The sequence below is a fragment of the Nansenia antarctica genome, assembly GCF_963989245.1.
Source record: "Nansenia antarctica genome assembly, chromosome: 5".
Lineage (NCBI taxonomy): Eukaryota > Metazoa > Chordata > Actinopteri > Argentiniformes > Microstomatidae > Nansenia > Nansenia antarctica.
Window position 1 is genome coordinate 20260500 of NC_137690.1, and position 22329 is coordinate 20282828.

General features: G+C 42.2%; 1 protein-coding gene across 1 annotated transcript; it reads right to left on the minus strand.

Annotated features, from left to right (window-relative positions):
• Window positions 1-5375: 5375 nt before the first annotated feature.
• On the minus strand, window positions 5376-15331 carry syn1 (synapsin I; the record flags this gene model as incomplete). Its single annotated transcript, XM_080532545.1, has 13 exons — window positions 5376-5511; window positions 6956-7562; window positions 7714-7783; window positions 7953-8102; window positions 8222-8324; window positions 8409-8483; window positions 8681-8823; window positions 8933-8995; window positions 9866-9955; window positions 13131-13287; window positions 13478-13569; window positions 14202-14256; window positions 15027-15331. 13 exons carry the CDS (start codon window positions 15329-15331, stop codon window positions 5376-5378), a joined length of 2046 nt encoding a protein of 681 aa, XP_080388671.1.
• Between the last annotated feature and the right edge of the window lie 6998 nt (window positions 15332-22329).

A 22329-nucleotide genomic window follows, 5' to 3' on the forward strand; every position in this document is an offset into this window, starting at 1 on the left:
TGAGGGCATGTAGGCTACTGTAAGAATAGACATAGCTACTATATGCCACTGCATTCAGCAAACACAAACTATTGTCTCCAAAAGTCTTTTGAGTCTCAGGGAGAGTCCCCAGGGAACATCTTAATGAAATCTGTGCCACAATCTGCAGTCTCCCGTCCTTTATCATCTGTCGTCTTGGCTAGGGAGACTCTCAGTGGGCTTAGACCATGTATGCAAACATGACCCATACATTCATTTGAAGAGCACCACTGGCATTTAACCAGTAACTTTCCGCTCCAGAAATGAGCAATGGGACATTGTGGGTATTTGTAAATGAATATGCAAAAACATTCTCTGATATGAATGCCTGGTTTTGTGCTGTGTGCTTAGAAGCATTTCTGGAGGGGAAAGTTACTGGTTAAATGCCAGTGGTGCTCTTCAAATGAGTGTATGGGTCATGTTTGCATCTTGATGTCAGATCATCTGTGTTGTTTAGTTTTCCATGTCCCAAACTATTGTTGAGAATCCCTCTAATTCCTCTATTATAGTATCAGTGCCCGTCACAGATGCACCACTCAGACGCACCTGTGCTCATGGCATCAGAAACTGGGTCAGCTCTAGAAATACCTCTGCTCAGTAATGAGTCTTCTCCCTGTCTGTGATAAAGCAAAGCTCCTGTTATCAGAGAAATGCTTTATTCATATCCAGCAAGATAATGAGAAATTACCTCATTACGAACATTTCTGCTTGATGCAGGCTAACTATAAGAGCTTTTTCTGTAGACCATTTTGAATAAGTTCGGTGTTATTGCTGATGCTTCATAACAGACGGCTTGAGCTCAAATGTGTATTATTTTGTCACATTGACACATAGCCCTGCAGTATTTGACCTGCAGATAGCATTGAAAACCTCTCATATTATGTCACTGTCCCTCACCATCTGCTATGCATCAATATGTCAGTTTGATACTTGTGTCATGTACTGTCAAGTCGAGAAGCACAGTGCAATGGTAAAGCCATTTGTATGCCTTGAGAGCAGAGACTCATTTCCTGCAAATACTTGTACAACATGAAATCTCCTCATTGCTGTCAAGATGGTCTCTATAAGTCATCAGATACAGTATTTAGTAAGATTTATTGTTGGGTTGAGAACCACAGCTCTCTGGCTAAAGAAATTAAGCCAGATAATTAAAAGAAAAACAGAACAGAACAGTCTGACCATTTAGAATAGGTTAGCTATTTATAAGCTATATAACATCCTGTGCCAATTAGATTTTGCACTTCAGACACTCTTGTATGTAATGAAAACTTTCAAGGGAAACAGAAATTGATCCATTCTGTAATTAAAATAGAACTCTCTCCCTAATCCTACATGCCCCAACTATGGAGTACAGCAGCTTCTGAGGCATCAAAACAGTATGCAAAATATATTATTATTAGTCATATTATCAAAAAACTAATCTGAATCAATTGCAGGCCAAGGGAACCAAATTTGATACGAAGCAATTCCTCTGTCCAATGAAAAGATATCAATGGAGGAGGAAGAGTAACAACCTTATTTGTATCTCTTTGGCTCGATGGGATACAGTATATGCTGTCATTGTATAGTACAAAAGTTTCAGCCCTGCTTTTTCAGCCAATTCTATTTTCTATTGACATCAATGGGATAGTGTCTTCACTTTGCAATTGCAGCTGGCAGTATTCACAAGTCCTCCCATTCTAAAAGACAAATGGAACAAAATACAGTTGTTTCAATCATTTGTTGTACAGCAGAAAAAGGGTTGGTTAACCATGATCAGCTTTATCAAGGATATTCATGCCGGCTCAGTTTTAATTAATAGGATCATTCTAACCGAAGGCTTTGTGTGGGTTTTCAGACTGGCTCTGAGTAATAATTAGGTAATTTACTGGTGTTAAATCCTGCTTTCTATGTCTCACCAGATGCTGTCACTTCATACCACTTTCATGAATGTAAGAAGTTAAATATTCTTTTGTCGTCACTCAGCTATCTACATCTACTATGTGGTTATTCTACAGCCCAAGTTTAGTGCAGCTATGGTGGCACACATCTGTGGTCTCATAATGCACATATCTTCTGAATGTTCAGCGCTATCGAATTAACCATGTTACATTTATGTATGTAATTACATAATAATTCCATGTAAATTACAGTACAATGCTTCAGTGTGTACACTGGCAGGTAGTCTATATAATGGCTACTACCATAATGAACAGTATTCATTATAATAAAACAATAGGGATTGCAATACTATCCGTAACAGTACAGCAGCCTCTAGACCTCCAACTGACTGGTTGGTCAAACTGCAGTCCTGCACCATCTTGTGGCCATGTTGATAGAAATAAACCCTATTGCGTGTGCATCAATACATCAGGTTAGGACACTGGTTTCACCTCATGCTAAAATATTGCCATTAAGACTGATGAGTCAAGACCGATGAGCTGTAGATGAGCTTGAGGGAATGACTGCACCATTGCTGTCAACACTGATAGCAACTACTGTTACAGTTCAATGATACAGTGATTATAATAATTAATAGAAGACAGACATTGGTTTATCATCATCGGTCATAGACTTTATTGAATATGTGTGCATTTTGGTAGCATTGTTGTTTTCACATAATTATTCAGCTACATTGCAAATAACATTAAATATATTCTTCTACATTTAATTTAATACTCCACCATGATTTACAATATATATTTATATATTTCTTTTTTAATCTCAAAATTGTAGTTTTTTGTAGATACATATATTTATTGTCTTGTACATCTGGCAGGCATCAATTGACAATCAATTTCACAGAAATTCATAGTGTAGATAACAGATAAAACCTTTCTAAAATTAAAATACATAACTCTGCAATAGGAAACAGGAAAATGACTTCACTAAAGAAAAAAGGAATAGAAAATGTAAACATACATTCAAATAGATCAGTTAGAAATAATGTTAACAGTTAAAAAGAAACATGTACTGTATGTCAGCACATACATTTCTATGAATATCAAAATAGGAATAATCAAGATAACAATTGGCTTATACTCTGTCAAGCCAAATATAAAGGTGTACTCTGACTGGGAGCAGACAAAGCAGAGAGCCAAGTGAAACAATATGAATGCATGTCAATGCATGAGTCTTTACACAGTCAATATAACAGTTTCTCTCATTTCTCTTTCAACAGTCTGCCTATACCCTATAAATCTGATTGCTGAAATCTTATTCAACATTGAGTCCTATGATGAAAGGGTCAACTGACATGGAGGCTTTAAAACTATGTCATCATGAATAGGAGGAGAGAGACTGAGGTGAAAAATCTAAACAAAAACAATCGGCCAAGATGCACAAGTATTCATTGACAGACACACAAAATATCAACAATTAAGCACAGCCAGCAGCAGGGAAAAAACGTGACGAATCTACGAATCATTCGTAGGTCACTATCTGTACAATACCTCTATTTGGTTTTACTGTTACGGAACAACATTTTACAGTTTGCACCACTTATCACAAGGGGTCACTGTGGCTACACAAAGGGCCAATGCGCAAAGGAAGCACAGGGGTTCTGCGGGGAGATTGAGACTTTCAAAAAGAAATATTGCCAGATATCAGTGTTGAGATGGAATGCACTCTTTTTGGAAGACCTTTCAGTGCCTTGGAAAGAAAAGGTTTCAGGTATGGGCTCAGGGAATAATCTTTTTTTTTTCCTTTTTTCTTTCCTGAACCACAAACCATTTTCTTTGGGGGAAAGAAAAATTAAGTTGTAAAGTCGTAAATCATACATACTGTAAGTATACTGCAGTGATATATCATACAGTTGACATAACGGTACATTTATTTTGCATTGCCTACATGAACCATGGAACATTCCTTGGCTAAGCACTTTTTGGAGTAGGCCCCCTGTTCACAAGCAGTGAACATGCTGATGGCCAGGGAGGCAGACGAGCACCCAGAGACTCTCTCCTGTACTGCACCACCCATTCACAGAGACAGCAGCAGCCCAGGGCCTCTGATGGCTGGTGTATGTAGAGCACTGAGCTGCTGTGTCTCTGAAATCTGACAAACTGACAATAAAACCTCAAAATACCTCTTGACACTTCGCATGTCCTATTCAAGTATGATTTTGTTATACTTCATGTGCAAATACATTTCAAATGGCAATTACACTCTACCTCAATAAAAACACATGCTTTTGCTTTCGTCTGCAGTAGGTCATCAACTTCATTACAGTGCAACGGAAGACCTGACCTCTGACAGGAGCATGTCACAATCACCAGGACATCCCTGAGACAACTCCATTAGATCTGACTGAACTCTTTATCTTTGTAAGGCATGTTTTCCAGGTGTAGAGCTATAGGGATGTTCTTAATATGTGACAGAAGTAGGGAAAGGGAGGCAGCAACGGCATTCTCACAAAAACAACACATACTTTACTACGCCAACAACTTCACCTACGCGTGACGATACGGTTACAAGCGCCAATGTGAATGGTTGAAATAGCATTCAACCATTGTCTCCTTTGTTGACATGCAGCTAAAACAACATCACTAAACAGCTTTGGACAGCTGGAAAAAGCTAGCATTGCTTAACTCTGGACTGAGTTTGTGAGCACAACAGTGTGCTGAGTTTAATTTCATGAAGATTAATTTCAAGTCTGACCAAAGTTTTCCAGCAATAAAGTTGTCACTAAGATTTTACAGTAACAACAAACAGCTGTAAGCCAAATCTTGAGGTTCATATATTTATATATTTTCTGTATTTCCTCAGATCGATTGTCAGTGTACTGTGTCGTTCCCACTGTTGTCATACAGTAAAATCATTCAAAAAGATCAAATGATGACAAAGTAAATCTCCCAATAGATACAAACAGTTAGATTTCACGAGTCATCTAGTGAAATGAAATGTCCCATTCATATAATAACACAATTTCAGAAGGGACTGACTTGAGATAGGGAGGGAATCCTCTCCCTTACTTTTTTCAGAAATTCAACCACAGCACATGCAACGTAAATTGTACAGTAGAGTGTGTGTGTGTGTGTGTGTGTGTGTGTGTGTGTGTGTGTGTGTATGTGTGTGTGTGCGTGCACGCGTGCACATGTGTACACGTGTACGGGTGTATGTGTAGGAATCATTTAGAACTTGAAGGTGGCAGGGAATGTTTCAGACAGACACCTACAAATGTAGCTGTAACATGCTCTATTTGTGGTCTTAATTGTATAGGCAGTGGATATTTTATCTGTTCATTTTTTTCATCAATGTACATCAATGTCCATGATAGGGAGGTGACGTCCTGTTGGTCCTTTGTGCGTTGGGGAGGGGGAGGGTCTGTCTTTCTGTCTGTCTGTCTTTTCTGTCAGTGTTGGAGGGGGTCTTACTCCATCTCAGTCTGAGAAGAGACTGGCAAAAGATTTACGCAGGTTGCGTATCGTCTCAGCCTTCACCTCGTCCTGGCTAAGGCTGGGCCGCGGAGCTTGGGTTTCTGGAATGTTGAAGGCATTGGTAAGAGACTGGGATTTGCTATAAAGAGAGGAAAATGAGCAATAGAGGAGAGGAAGAGGCTATTAAAGTCATGCAGCAAACCAATGGGATGGTAAGAGTGGGGTATGGTTGGAAAGAGAGAGAACACATACTATGTAGATGGCAGAAGGCATTCCTAGTGCCAATGTCATGGTCATTCATCACATTATCGATTCAGTGCAACATTGATTTGAACTTGATATGTATAGTGAATGAGTTGACTGATCTGGATGCAAGGGCATGCTTTTTTCCAGCATGATCAATGTTCCTATATTCTAGACATCTAGAGGACACAAATATAATAAGATTGAAGAAATTGCCTTTTGACTGTTAAACATAGTGAACTCAACTTAATAACTTATGACCTACGTAACAAACCTACAAAACCTTGTCTTACACATTTGTGCCCTCCATCACATGTTTAGGAACACTGCTCTACTTTCAAATACCGGTAATTGAAATCTTATTGTCCATTGATCACCAGAAACAAAGAGATATTTGAGTAATTCATTTTCCATAACCAGAGTGTGAATTAAATAATTGTATTATCATAGTAGTATATCCCAGCCATTTCCTGGTCATCAATGCAATTTTACCATGTCTTTGATCACATGTATAAAAGGTGACTGAAAGTGAATCAAAAGAGAAAGAATGTTCTTAACTTTTTCTTAGTATAGTCATAGTCACAAAATTGATATCACAAATGTTTATCGTATTAAGAATAATCTGCATTAACCAAGCATTCAAAATAATCACCATATCTCATTACAATACACTGTAGGTGTTTTGCATTGGCAAAGAGGACCAAAAGAATAATACATGTTTCATCAATCAGATAAAAGAGCAGGGATGAAAATTATATTCAGCCTGATAAAATGCAGGAAAATCTGTCTTTAGGAACGTTTTAAAGAAACCCAATCTCACAAGATTTTGTGACAAAAAGAGAAAACATATCATAAAGCAGCAACAACCAATCATGTACAGCACGTGGGAGGTGCAAGATAAGATAACGGTGACAAGAATTTGTCACAAGATCTTCATGAGATTGGGTTGGTTTTAAAACCAGATGTGTGATGCATTATGGGTGATTCATGCACCCTCCACTGTGGATTGAATAAAATACAGCGTCACCCATTACAAAACATACATTCATTTTCTGTAAACTCATATAGGGTTCTATATATGTCAAGTATAATTGAAGCATGCACATCAGTCTACTCGGTGGAGACTAAATCTGAAACACAGAATCCCTTGGTCAGACAAAGCATCTTGTGTGGTGCCACTTCATACAAAATTATGTGCAAAAACAACAGAAAATCTCACTTACAGTACTAGGTACCTACAGTACCTACTAGCTATTGAGTAATACATCTTGTGACACACTGTCATTGCACTTACATTGCTTTTGAATGTTATGGAATATTTCAGAAAAAGCCTTGCTTACTTCAGCGGAGGGGGCTGGCCCTGGTTGGGCTTCTGTGGGGGCTGGGGTTTCTGCTGCAGTGGGGGTCTCCCTGCTCCTCCGGGGCCTCCCTGGCCCTGAGCAGTAGGGCGGGGCTGCTGGGTGGTGGGGCCCGCAGGGCGACCTTGCTGGGCTGGAGGCCTCTGCTGCTGGGGGGCCTGGGGGCCTCCCTGGGACTGCTGCCTGGGCGGCTGGCCTGGCCTCTGCTGGGGTCGCTGTTGGGGCTGGCCCCCCGCAGGCTTCTGGCCTGGGCCTCCAGTGGGTGCTCTTTGCTGCTGCTGCTGCTGCTGCTGCTGGGGGGCTGACTGTTTTTGAGGGGAGCCCCCCTGGCTGCGCTGTGGGGAGCCCTGGGCAGAGGGGGGTCTCTGGCCCTGTGCGGCCCCCTGGCCTGGTGGCCTCTGCTGGGCTCCGGCTCCTGGGTTGGCCTGTCTGGCCTGCTGTGGTGCCTGGGCAGGGGGGGGCTGGGTGTTAGGGCTAGTGACAGACTGCTGGGCCTGTGAAGGAGGCTGGCCCTGAGGAGGGGGGCGCTGCTGGGGGGGGGGGGTTTGGCGGGGGGCTGCAGTGCCAGTGGGTGCCTGCTGAGGGCCACCTAGAGGAGACATAAACAGCATACCATCAGCACTGAATTAGGAATTAAAGATATCAATATACAGCAGATTAATATACTTCTGTAAGAAAGATAACAAAATGTTACTTTGTTGCAGTTGCAGACTCAATACCAGTTAGAATAATCTTCTTACCTTGGGGTGGAGGGCGCTGCTGAGCCTGTGGCACTTTAGGTTGGGAAATGGGCTGAGGGGATGCAGCTTTCTGCATGGCACAATAGATCAGAAAGACATTAAGCTAATGTGTTATTACAAACGCCTTAAAAAATAGGGCATTTCCTATAATGTTACATAATTTAGATCACATAGATCACAAGTGCAGGTGTGATTGAGTCAGTGTGTGAACAAGTATATGTGAAGGAGTGCATGAGCACCTGTACTGGCTGCGCAGAAGTGGCGCGGACAAGAGAGGGGCTTGCAGTGTGTGGGATCGTCTGGTTCATTTTGGCGACCACCAGCTCTGCAATGAGGACACGGTCATCATCCTGCTCGTCCCCGATCAGTGGCATGGAGCAGCCCACCACCTTCCAGAACACAGGAGAGAGGAAAAAAACTGATGGGAGTTGTAGTTGTTTTTACTCCCTCTTTTACTGGATCGTCACCCTCTCTCCTGGATGGGGATATACAGTATGTAACTTCTTACCTCTATGATATAGTCCCTGCCATCTTTACCATGCAGAGCTTCCACAGCACACATATCCAAACCGCCAAAGACCTCGGAGCAGGAGTCCACCCACATGCGATACCTAACACGGTGAATGACACTGTTAGTACAGTATAAAACACTACTGTCAATTTAGAAAGCCAACCTGGTGTTGGTCAACACTCACCTGTCTGACATGGCTACCTGCTCCAGCATGGCTGAACCAGTGTTGGTTTTCCAGTTTCCTGAAATCGATGTCCTCCTGTCAAACGCATGAAAATCCATCATCCAGCATGTTCACTCTCATATTCTTTTGATCATCTACACATCAATATTACCATATGCAGCTTGAATTGATCTTGTAGTTGGTCTTTGAGGACCTGTAGACAATGCTAATTACAAGTGGGATTTGTAATGGATTGACCAGAGTCACAAGAATGAGGAACTCATTTCACTCACATATATGCTTTGTAATTGCTCCCAATCTTCTGGATACGGACATCGTACTTTGCATCAATGAAAGGTTCAGACGTGGCATAGGTCTTGGTCAGGGCAACAACACTGGCAATGTCTTGAAAATCATATTGATTGTCCACTTTCACCTGGAGGGTAAAGGTTTGAATAAGAACACATTCACAGTATTGTCTTGTCAAGCGCAATTGCTGATCCAGTCACTTTGTCTAAACAGTAACAAGATAACTCAAGTCCTACCTTTCCCATCCCAGAGTGGGCGTGGCCCATTTTCACCACCACAGGGAAACCAGGGGTGGTAATCTGAGACAGAGACACCACAACGCCTTCCATCAGATAACATGATATATGACATTACTGTAGAGGCTCTACACCACACCATCTCTTAAAGGTGATAAATTGTGGGATTTGTATGTGTGGCAGCATTATCGAAAATCATTACTAAGTTGTAATGTGAATAAGGTACAGTACAATAGAAATGAAATGGTATCAACTGGACACATTTGTACATACAACAATGGTCGGTGAAGGGAGAAATAGGGAGGGCTCATTGTAATGCATGGAATGGATTGCGGGGAACATGTGACACCATTCCTCATTCTATTCCATGCATTACAATAAGCCTGTCTTGGGATTTCCGCCTCTACCAGATTCCCCTGGTACAACATCTACATCATCACCTATTATGTGTGTAATAGGCTGAGGCTGTGCACCCTGAGCTAAGTTGGGAGCTATACACCTCCATTGTTATGGAGTGATTCATATGAGCACTGAGGCGAGCCAAGCAAGCCTGCGACTGCAAGGGTGGGGGGGTGGGGCACAGCACTGCGGCAGCACTGACACTTATCTTAGTAGAGTAGTGGCACTGATTGGATGGAGGGGGCACACTAACAGTCAAACAACTCTATTGGGACCTGTGAATGTGCAGCTGGTGTCAGACTGGTCTGAGTCAGAATTGAGATTGACTTGCCTTAATTAAAATCTGAGATGTAATATTGACGTGAAGTACTCCTCTGCCCTCTGTTTTGGAAATCGATATGTGTACTGTGTGTCATCCAAACTGGGGGGAAACTCAGTGTCTGTGCCTGTGTCGCTGTGAGGTCTGTTTGGGTTGAGGACATGGTCGTGTCAGGGCAGGAGAGAGGGGTGAGGAGCAGATGGCAGCACACCCACCATTTCCCTGTGGTTGGGATAGTAAACCTGCTCGATCAGTGGGAATTCCTCTGGTCCCAGTTGCTTGTACAATCTGTTCATCTGAGCAAACTGAAAGAGACATCACAAACTGAAAGTCATCCTCAAGACACATCATTTGAACTATATAAGGTATATTAACGTTCTTATTTGATTATCAGTCAGAGGCTATTTAGTTGAATAACACAGAACTAAGCAGCTGTTTGACCATGCATTATGCACATAATGACACGGTCTGGTGAAAAGGTCCGGATGATGGCAATTCTCAAGTTGCGCAAATGACCAAAAAGCTGTTTGAATAAATAATAATAATACATTTTATTTATGGGCGCCTTTCAAGGCTCTCAAGGACACCTTACAAGACATAGTTAAAACCACATATCAAAACATTATAAAATCAACAAAGCAAAGTGAGATAATAACAGCAAAGTCAGATATAACAACAAACAAAATACAGCAGATCAAACCAAATAAGCCATTGTGAAAAGGTGTGTTTGAAGACTGGATTTGAAAGTGGAGAGAGTGTCAATATTACGTATGTTAGGTGGCAGAGAGTTCCAGAGGCTTTAGATCCCATAGTAGTCAGACGGGCAGAAGGTATGACAAGTTGGTTGGCAGAGTAGGATCTGAGACTACAGGAGGGAGTGTGAGTAAGAAGGAGTTGAGAGAGGTATGAAGGTGCTAGGTTATGGAGAGCCTTAAAATGGAGAAGGAGAATCTTAAAATGAATACGGAATTTAATGGAGAGCTAATGTAGTTATTGGAGAACTGGAGTGATATGGTCAATGAAGGGAGTTCTGGTAATGATACGTGCAGCTGAGTTCTGGACCAGTTGGAGTTTATGGTGACATTTGTGTGGAAGACCAAAGAGGATGGCATTGCAGTAGTCTATACGGGAAGTGACCAGGGCATGGACAAGAATGGCGGTACTGGCGGGTGTAAGTGATGGACGGAGACGATTAATGTTGCGTAGGTGGAAATATGCAGACCGAGTGACATTGTTGATGTGTGATTCGAAAGATAATGTGCTGTCCAGGATGACACCCAGACTCTTAACCTGAGAGGAAGGGGAGACTGTGGAGTTGTCAATGGCAAGGGAGAAGCTGTGTTTTCTGTTTTTTTGCATATTACAAAAGTTGAAAGTTGGAGTGTTGAAGAGCCCACTCGATATAACAAACAACAGTTTTAGGATCACTAAATACTAAATTTGTGAATTGTATAGACTACTAGGCAAGAGATATATGGCTTGTAAACAAAGTACGTTTTAGAACGTTGTTCTAAAGCAAGGACTGTGTGATCATCTATTTAAAAAAATAAAAAAAATAAATGTAACCTTTATTTCACCAGGCGAGACAATTAAGAACAAAATTCTTATTTACAATGCCGGCCTGCCTCATAAGGGGAAAGGGGAGGAGGGCTGAAAGATAAAACATGTTAAAAACAAAGCACTTAAAACCACAATTAAATCGACAATTGAATGAGATGCCACAAAACAACAATAAGCATTAAACACATGCATGTAACACAAACAATACAACAAAAGCACTAACGGACATCAAAAATGGAATACAACAGTAAGCACAAAAAGCAGACAGGCAACACAAGACAATACAATACAACAAAACGCACTGGGACACAGCCAAGCAAACACAACAATACAGCAGTAAGCACTGATACACAGTCAGGAAAGACAATAATACAACAATAAGCGCTGGGACACGACCAATCAACACAGCGATACAACATAGACACTAAGACAGCCAGTAAACAAACCAATACAACAATACACACTGAGACACAGTCAAGCTAACATAAATACGGTACAACAATAACCACTGAGACACAGCCACCAAATACAACAACAGCAATAAGCACTTACGAAACAGGCCAACAAACATTAGAAAACAGTATTAACATTAACACAGAAAAGCTTAAAAGCAGAGAATGAGCAGACATGAGCGTATGGGGGCATAAAAACAAGTGCAGGTGGACAGAGGGGGTGTGTAAAGGGAGTGATACAAGTGCTGCCCTACAGAGAAGAGAAGCATGTGCAGGAATCAGTGAGGGTGTCTGAAATAGTGAGTCTGAAGGCAGAGAGGGAGATGAGTTTATCCAGTTTGAGGGTTTTTTGCAGAGCAATTCCAGTCAGAGGGGGCAGCAAACTGGAATGATGCACGGCCAAGGGAAGTGGTGGATTTGGGAATTTTTAGTTGGATGTGGAGTGAGGATCGGGTGTTGCGAGTGACAGGCAGAGGGTGAAGCAGGAGACACAGATAGGGGGGTGATTGGTGGAGGAGGGTTTTATAGATGAGGGTGAGCCAGTGCAAGTGACGGCGGGTGTGAAGGGAGGGCCACTTGACCAGGGAGTAAAGAGTGCAGTGGTGGGTACTGTAGGGGGCGTTAGTGGCGAACCGGATGGCGGAGTGATACAGTGTGTCGAGCGTGGAGAGTGTAGCTTTGCATGCAGACCTGTAGATTGTGTCGCCGTAGTCGAGCATGGGGAGAATGGTCATTTGAATGAGGGTGCGTTTAGCGGATGAAGTGAAGGAGTGACGGTTTCTATAGAGAAAGCCAAGTTTGGCCTTAATCTTGGTCTGTAGTTTTGAGATGTGGTCTGAGAAAGATAGTGAGCTGTCTAACCAAATTCCCAGGTATTTATACACCGTGACCTGCTCCAGGATAGCTCCCTCACAGGTGGTAATGATGGGGGCTGGGGGGGGTGTAGTGCCTTTACGGTTGAACCACATGACCTTGGTCTTGGAAGTGTTAAGGGACCGTTTGAGGTGGGTGAAGGCCTGTTGGATCTGGGGGAAGCTATCCTGGAGAGTTTTTAGTACAGAGTCAGGGGAGGGACCAGTGGCATAGAGAATAGTGTCGTCAGCATATAAGTGAATGAGTGAATTTCCAGCAGCCAGCTAATTATGTGTAGTTATGTGTTTTTAGCATGTTGATGTTCTCTCAACATGTTGTGATGTGCTAAACATGCAGTTAGATGTTCATAGCAATGTTATTCCTTAGCTACTACCTAGCTACCAACGCGATGGTAGCAAATGCCATTCCGAGCGTTTCTCTCATGTATTTGGTTTGAGGGGTACCAAAATTCAATCTTCTTCAACTATTTTCAGATTTCAATGTATGACACACAGCTTACCATCTGCACTTTCATTAAAAAAAAAAACTGAAAAATGACCTTGCCCTACTTGGGGACTTTCTCACCAGACCCTGTGATATATCATGCCATGCTTACCACCCATGGTTTGTCACAGAAGTTGTAGACGGAATGCAGAGAGTTAACACATGGGAGACCAGCATACTGCAATCCAATCACTATGTTCCGGAAGTCTCCATTCTTGGCCATGCTGAAGGCATGCTGCCTAATCAGCACAAAGTCTGGCCTGAAACACCTGGGAAAACAGAGGACAAGCAAGGTCTTTGATATGACCACCACACAAAAATGGTCTGAATCTGAGCATATTTTATTCTGGATGTGAAATTTTGCATAAAATATATATTTTTAAATCAACTAGTATACTTCACATTGTGATTACGTTCTCTTAAAGGATTAATCATTGGATTCAAGGAATGCACACTTACTTGGTAACCTTGTTTCCATTCCGGATTGCATCGATATCCACACTATAAGAGCCTGTAGCATGAGCAACCAGGTTGATCTCAGAGAATTCAGCCTAAGAGTTGACATCATCATCAATGTCAATCCCAGTCAACAATCACACAAGTCAATGTGAACACCACAGGTAAACATCATGGAGCTTTCTTCCCTATTATATGCCAGGTTGTGCAATGTAGGCACTGTCAACTCTCAAACTCTCAACTCTCAAATGCTACATAAAAGAAGAAGATAAAAATAGGAGGCATAGAAAGTGCCATGGGCTGTGAAAAATTATCACAAAACATTTTTACATTTGCATGTATAAAGTAGAGATGAATATGAATCATTGATTTAAGCCTGAGGGCAGGAATGCTTTGGGGTCCATGAGAGCTTTGTTTTTAATTCTACATAATTCACAGATTGCTTTTGATTCATTTTGACAAGTATAATACCAACATTATCACACTTGATGATTAGCCAATTCTCAGTTCAGTGAACATAATTTTGTCAACTTCTTGTCATTATCTTGTCGTATTTTTTGTTTGATTCATTGTGGATTATGCAGGTCTGAAGCACCACATGCACAGTCTGAATATCTTGCACCAAGTGGCTTCACTAAAACCATCACTGCATTGGCCGAACACCAGCCATGCATAATGCATGTAGAAAACACAAAATTTAAAAAACATAAGTTAAAATGCAACCCACCTGTTCCACTTTAATATCATATTCATGAACCTTTTTGCCTTTAAAGACCTTCACCCTGATGGAAAAATACAAGAGGGGTTAATATAATCTGAGAGCAGCTTTATCAAGAGATCATAACAGCATGTAATGTAGCCAGCATCATTTGTATCTTGAGCCTTCTGCAGTTAACCCCAGTTATGCTGACAATTGATCGTGTCTGGCCCACTGGAAAGGCATAAAAAGGCGAAATGGAACATCTAAATCCCAATTGGCCTTCAGGGCGGTCTACAATAACACTGAATAATGTGGGTCTCACAGAGGCCCTTCGACAAATGAGCATAGGCTACATGAGTATAACCTAAAACTTTGGGACAATGTAATTGTTCTCGAAGAACCATCATAGCCTAAAAGCACTCTTGCTTGGCAAGCCTGGCATGCGCTAGTGGTGCAACTGCGCAATTGCGCCAGACGCAGATCTATGATTGCAATGTTCTGATAACACTCCATACCCTAAAAGCCACAATAGAAAACTAACTGTTCAAACGTGAAGCCTACAATAACATCTGTTTGTGCATGTCTAACATTACACTGACAGACGATTAATAATAGCATTGCCTTTTTCTCAACAACGACATATCTGGAAAAATGCAATGAAACTGTTGCAACCTCATTGGGCCTATTGGCTATAGCCTACCTGTGTGTCACGTGCCTATTAAGGATGAATCCTACGACGTTACTCGTAGGGAGGTTAGCAGCATGCAATTTACCGACACATTTAGACCCAGTGGTCTAGACAGGGTCCCGCGTAGGCTGCACAAAATGTTACTTAGTTAGCACTCTCCTTACCAATCGGTTTGCTGGTCATCGATAACCAGGAGTACCTTGGCACCAACACCTGCTCTGTCGGTCGCTTCGTTAAATGTCGCAGCCGCGGCGGCAGTGGTTTGTTTGACAGCCTGGGATATGGAAGAAAAGAATCCGGCTCCACCGGACGGTTGTTGGCTCAGAGACTGACGCCTCTCCGGTGGTCCCGGCGACACTGCGGGGCTTTGCTGCGGCGCCGGGTCAGGGCGTTGCAGGTCAGTCATATAGCCATTAGGCAGGTTGGCCATAAAATTGCTGTCCGACAGTCTGCGACGCAGGTAATTCATATTGAAGATGAAAAATGCGACGAAAAGGTATGCAATAAATCCTCCACGTTGTTGTAAAAATCTCAATGGATCAAATTCAAACAGTTGACACTAATGTTCCATCTGAAGAGAAAACGATCAATGTGAAATTATCCTTTCAGTAATTGGCAGGCTTTTCCAATGAGATGTTCAGTTCCTTCGAAAGATTTGTCGTGACCGCTTAGTCATGGGGTTGAGGGACATTTAAACATATTTTAAAAAGATCAGCTTCGTAACAATTTCGTTCGAAAATTAAGAAAACAAGTTCGGTTCAAGGCAGGTAGCAATTTCAAGAAATGAAATGATATTTTCCTAATAATACCGAGTGCACTGGCCTTCAAGGTTTTAAACCTGTTCAATCGCCGTAAAGAGTATAACCTAATCGGACACAAGAAAAAACATTAAACATCAATGTAGCCTATCCTCACAGTCACACCATAAAGCCTACCTCACCAATTGTCCAAATCAAGCCGCACCCGTAAAAGGTTAGCGACGTCCACTGACTTATCTTGATAGATAACAGGTGAGTCTGGCTTTCTCGTCCTGACCAGGCAGGCCGTGCGTATCGGTCGTGGATCTTGGGAACGGAGGGATCGTAACTCACAATTGGGTACCCAGAATTTGCCGTTATTGCATCACCCCCTACCCGGTCCTTCCTTCCAGGTTCGGCGCAGTGTGTCTGTCTGTCCTGCGTCACTCCTCTGCATCCCTCAGAGAGAGGAGCACACCGGCCAGGCTGGGATGAGGGAGGGTGGTGCTGATGAGAGAAGACGGATAGGGGCGTTGCTCTATTGTCGGAAAAATGGCTGTAAAAAGACACTCACCTCATCATTGCTCTACTGAATGTCATTGAATTCAGTTGGTTTTATTTGTGGTTTGGTAAAAAGGTATTTTTGGTTCCTTGTCAGACAAGATTTTTTTTATTCGATTCAGAAGAACCATCATCTTCAGAGGTCGTTTGAGGATAACATTTGCAATACAGGAAATGCGCCATCTGTTGCCGATTGTTGTGTTGAAGTGTAATCATCACCCTCCTGTTATGTGGCAGGACAAATTGACCCATTTAGAGTTTGACATCACTGCAATGTTATTTAACTTTATTTAACTTCATCCAGTCATCTAGGTAGGGGTAATGAACTGAACTTGAATATATAAAATGTTAATAAAAGGGAAAAACAAATCCACACTTAGGTTACATGATGCTCTGGGTCAATTTGACCAGGTATAGTTAAAGTGAATCGAGTTTGTTGTGTTCTTGCGCAGAATAAACTTCTATGTTGTTCCGTCTCTCAGTCCTCATCCCTCTTAACCTCTCTCTTCTTCATATCTGCATATTTGGGCATACTGATAAAAAAAGGGCTCATTCTGGGTCCTACCCAACCGTCATCCTCTCTATACAACAGAACAGTATGTTCTCGCTTGAAACATGAGCAAAATACTTTCAGTCGGTGAAGTGCTAGAAAGCCTATTTGACAATGACAGTGAGATTGAAGAGGTGTCTGAGACTGAGGACAATGTAGAAGTGAACTCTGATTAGGGTGTCATTAGGGTCCCCACTCCCCTCGAAGATTGTTTATCCCAAGATGAAATAAAAAAAAACTATGTCCAATATAGCATAAAATGGTTGAAAATGTTTGTTGAAAATTAGTGGATAAATATAACACAAATGTCATCTGTATGGAATGATTTTTAAAAAGTTATGTTTTATAATCATAGGTGGTAATAACTGAACATCATTGTTAAGAAAAAAATGCTTTTGCTGAGAGTTGGACCGTGTGACAAGCAAGCATATCCTGGCTTATGAGCTCTTTCCCCCCTCTCCCCTGATGATATTCTAAAACTGATCATATCTAAGCCGGCAACCACCTGCCCTCTCGATCCTATCCCCTCCCCTCTTCTTAAATCCATTTCCAAAAACCTCCTTCCTTTCCTTACCACCATAATCAACTCGTCTCTATCCACAATGTCTCACTATCTCCTTCAGAACAACCTCCTTGACCCTCACCAATCCGGCTTTAAGGCTGGGCATTCTACTCACGCTCCCATTAGCAGCTCATTAGCATGGAGCCCCTCCACTCTGCTCGAGCTTCCTCCCTCTCCTCTGTTCTCATTCTCCTGGACGTGTCTGCTGCCTTTGATGCAGTAAACCATCCAACCATCCAAAACCATCCAAACACTGGTCATCTCCTACCTTGACTACGGCAGAGCACTCCTGGCTGGGCTCCCCACCTCCGCCATCAGACCTCTGCACCTCATCCAGAATGCTGCCGCCTGGTGTTCAACCTCCCCAAATTCTCCCTCTTCTCTGCACCCTTCACTGGCTCCTGATAGCAGCTTGCATTAGATTCAAGACCCTTGTGCTCGCCTACGGGGCGGCAAAGGGAACCGCCCCTTCCTACATGCAAGCAATGGTCAGCCACCATACACCTGCCCGTTCACTCCGCTTCTCCACTTCTGCTGGTCGACTGGCACCACCACCTCTACAGGGTTGCAGCAGTCGCACTACCTGGTCACGGCTTTTCACCGTCGTGGCACCCCGCTGGTGGAAGGATATCCCCACCGCTGTCAGGACTGCAGAGTCACTCCCTATCTTCCGCCATAGACTGAAGACCCAGCTATTCAGGATACACCTTAACTGTCCCTCCTGAAACCTCCCCACCCCCCTGTTCAGTTTCTCTACTGTATATTAACAAAAACAATTTTTAATTATTACTGCCAATGGCCCTGGGCCCGAGCAGGGAAAACTTTTCTTGCGATGTCTGATGGATAGATGATTCACTTACTTAGACAAATGTATTTGTTGTAAGTCACTTTGGATAAAGGCGTCTGGTCGGCTCAGCCCACCAGAAGCTCAAACTTAACAAGCCTGCTGTCTCCTCCCATCTTCTCCCATGTCACAAATTCTCCCATGTCACCCCTCTCCTTCGCATCCTTCACTGGCTCCCAATAGCAGCTCGTACCAGATTCAAGACCCTGCTCACCTACCGGGTGGCAATGGGAACAGCTCCTTCCTACATGCAAGCAATGGTCAGCTCCCATACACCTGCCCATTCACTCCACTCTTCCACCTCTGCTGGTCAACTGGCACCACCGCCTCTACGGGGATGCTGCAGTCGTGCTACCCGGTAACAGCTTTTCTCTGTCCTGGCGCCCCGCTGGTGGAATGAGTTTCCCACTGCTGTCAGGAGTCAGGACTGCAGAGTCACTTCTTATCTTCCACCGTAGGCTACACCTTAACTGTCCCTCCTGAAATCTCTCCATCCTCTCTACCGCCCTGTACAGTATCTCTACTGGAAGAAAAAAAATCTTCCTTCTTCTAGCATTATGACTGCCAAGTGTATATTACTTTGTCTTGCAAAGACTGATGGATAGATGATTCTCTTACTTAGACAAATGTATTTGTTTTAAGTCGCTTTGGATAAAGGCGTCTGCTAAATGCGTCTACTAAATGCCAAAAATGTAATATATCCTAAGCTCACTGCTTAGGATAACATTCCCATGACAGTTCCTAGGGTGTTCCTTGGTGTGTTGGATTGGGTTGTTGCTGGGTTGTTACGAAGGGAATTAGGGGGACTATTCTTTATAACCCCACTGTTCTCTTACGATGCAAACCACTTCATATACTATTTCATCTCATTGTAGCAATATAGTGGAACATTGTATGATAATGTGGGGCATTTCTTTTCGTAATATAGGTCATTTAAATATAGTGTAGGAAATATACAGTAGTGTGAAGATATCAGGGGTGTTGTGAGAGGCATATTCAAGTGTTTAATTGAGGTGTTTTCGTAGCAATGTTAAACAAAGGCCTGCTTATTTAGTCCTATTCAATAACACAAAGGATGTTAGCACCCATTGATGTATTTCAATTAGTTTCTTTTGCATATCCATCTGATTTGTGTATTGTGACTGTTGTGGGACATTTTATTCCAATCAGGGTCTGAAAACAAAGTGTCAAGGTTTGTCCACCTCAATCAACATTTACAAAAGAGGTTGATCTCCCTCTCTTAAATATGTAAACTGGATGGACGCCAACATTGTATGTAGAAAAACAACATTTACCGTTAACATTGAATCAGCTGAGCAATGGTGTAATACTCGCTGATCAGGTATGTCTAGTTCTACTGCTTAACAGAGTTGACTATTAACGGTGGCATGAAAGCTTTCCCACGAACTCCGTCATGCAGTTGATGAAGTGTATGTCACAGATCAAAACAACCAATCACCTATTCACTGATTGCCACACCTAATGTCTGGCAAGTGTAGTGTATTAAGTGTGGGACATTTTCAAATCTATCTATCTATCTATCTATCTATCTATCTATCTATCTATCTATGTATTTAATTTATTATTATAGAGGAAAAGATTCAAAGTAATATTACAGATGTTAAAATATGTTACAGTTAGACTGGCCTGACTCAGTTAAAACTGGTTTGCAGCAGGTATGCAGCAGCACATAAACGGTACAGAAGGTACAATCGGGAACAATCAAATAGGGAAGACGACAGGTAGACATTACACAGTTATATTTGTTCGGCTGCCCTCGGGCAGGCGGTTCAGGACCATGTCCGCAAGGACAAATAGACTGAAGCTCAGCTTCTACCCTAGGGCCATTCAGGCCCTGAACACAGCAAAGACCTAGGTTCTAGGCCCTGGACAATCTAGACAATTTGATGGCAGCTACTAGATTGTAATCAAGTGCAATACTGAAACACAACTGTGAACATTTCAAACCTGCAAACTGCGACACTTTAAATGAATGTGCAATAATACTATGTGCAATATGACAACCCTCGTGCACATAAGGTTCAGAGATAGGAAATGTTAGGATATTTATAGCATAGCATAGAGTACAGCACAGTGTTTTATTTGTATAGTATAGTATAGTATAGTGGATAGTGTATATAGCCTTTATTTATGTAAACCAGCTCTTTTCCCTTCTTGTTTTTAGTATTTTTTTTCCTAGCACCAGGGGAGCCCCCCCTCCCAAATTTCGTTGTATGGTACCTGTACTATATTAATGACGATAAAGACCATTCATTCATATATGTGAGCTGGATCACTGGTTACAGGTGTATCCTTCCATCAGATGTTGTTTATATGCCTGTTTGAAATGCGATAGAGGTTATTTGTCTAATGCAATATGGGACGTCATTCCAGATTTTGGTATATGTGTGAAAAAAGTATCTCTTTTGTAAGTTGGAACTGGGATAAGTGCTAGTGTAATTGACCTAGTGATGTGTTCTTGTCTTGTATTTTGTCTTGGGGGGAGTTATTGTTTAGGATCTGAAAGAGAGACGTAATGGCTAGGTTGTTTGTGTAGTTCTGAAAAGTAAGGGCATTGGAGTGTGAATGTGCAGTGCAGTGGTGCTTCCAGGGGGGAAGGTTGCCATGGATCTTGTAGGCTCTATTTTATAGTCTTGCTATTGGTTCAGTGATTTCCTTTGAGGTGAGGGACCAAATTGGGAGACAGTATGATATTGTTGAGTATGGGTATGGATGATGTAGTATGGGCGAGATATGGTCTATCTATCTATCTATCTATCTATCTATCTATCTATCTATCTATCTATCTATCTATCTATCTATCTATCTATCTATCTATCTATCTATCTATCTATCTATCTATCTATCTATATATCTATCTATCTATCTATCTATATATCTATCTATCCATGTTCTCATTGATGATGTTACAGTGCTGATGATGCAGATGGTGCAGCAGGTCAGCCACTTGTAGTCTATTTTATACAGTATCAGTGAAGTAATCTGAGAACCTCACACATTATTAAAATACTAGGAATGCCAATACAGTATGTGCCCCAAGGGGTCACTGTTGAGCTTCAGATGCTCCAAAAAAGCACCTACTTCTATCATGTCTCTGACAATAGTGAGACTCCATATTTGCAGAGTATTTTCACTGAGCTCCACCTCAATAACCAGAAGATGCAATACTTTGGAGCAACAATCCTTCTGATGTTGGAGGAAGAATTTCATCTGCACATTGACACCATAGAACAAGTGAAAGCTCTGCCATAGTTTGCACATAATATCGGATTAATGAGTCACCAAGTGGGAGGACAGTGGTAGGAGGAGGATTATTTAAGATAATTGTATTAGGCAATATTTTGACTAATAATTCATTACATGTCTAATGACAGTGAATGTGTGCTTCCTTTTGAGTGCTGTGGGTCACATGTGTACTAAGAGTGTGCTCATCTGTGTCCAGACTCTTTAGCATGCTCAGGCAAGATTGTTCTCATGGAAGTAGTGTTTTCAGGACTTAGGAGCCTTTGTCTGGCCATCAACAAAAGCCTTTGGATGACTGGTGAGGCTGGCTCACAGTACAGCTGTGTGCGTGTATGGGCAGGTCAGTGGAATGACTGGAGCTCCGGTGGACTAAGCACTCGAAAAAATGTGGTTTGGTGAGATTGTAGATTAGAAGCGAGGGAGGGGCAGAGGACAGGTGCTGACTTCCAGAGGGGAGACAAAAGACACCATTGAAGTTCTCCATGGTTTCTAGGAGAAATCTCAAAGATTAAAACTTTTTCAATGTGTAGTTTTTTTTTGGGCTCTGGTGAATTTGATTTGTGTGAATAGTAGTCTAGCAATCCTTTCCACCCCTGGCATTAATTTCTGGACAAGAAATAAGTAAGGTGCTTAGGTGTTGCTGGGACAGTCAGTGAGCAGTTGAACAGTATTTTCCCTTTCTGAGACACCTTTGATCACAATACAATAACAACAGCAAGAAAAGGTGGAGGGGGGGGGGGGTGATTGGCTTGAGAGCCAACCAATAGCAATGCAGGAAGAGAGTTTCCTGAAAAACAGAGCAACCCTCTGCACTCACCTGATACGTTACCTGGCAGAGCACAAGCCCAGCATCTCATTACCTTTCCCTTACGAACCACAACGTTGGCTCATTGTGTTCTGTAAGCTCCAGCAGTGAAGGTGGTCTTTTACATTCAGCTTTATTCACAGA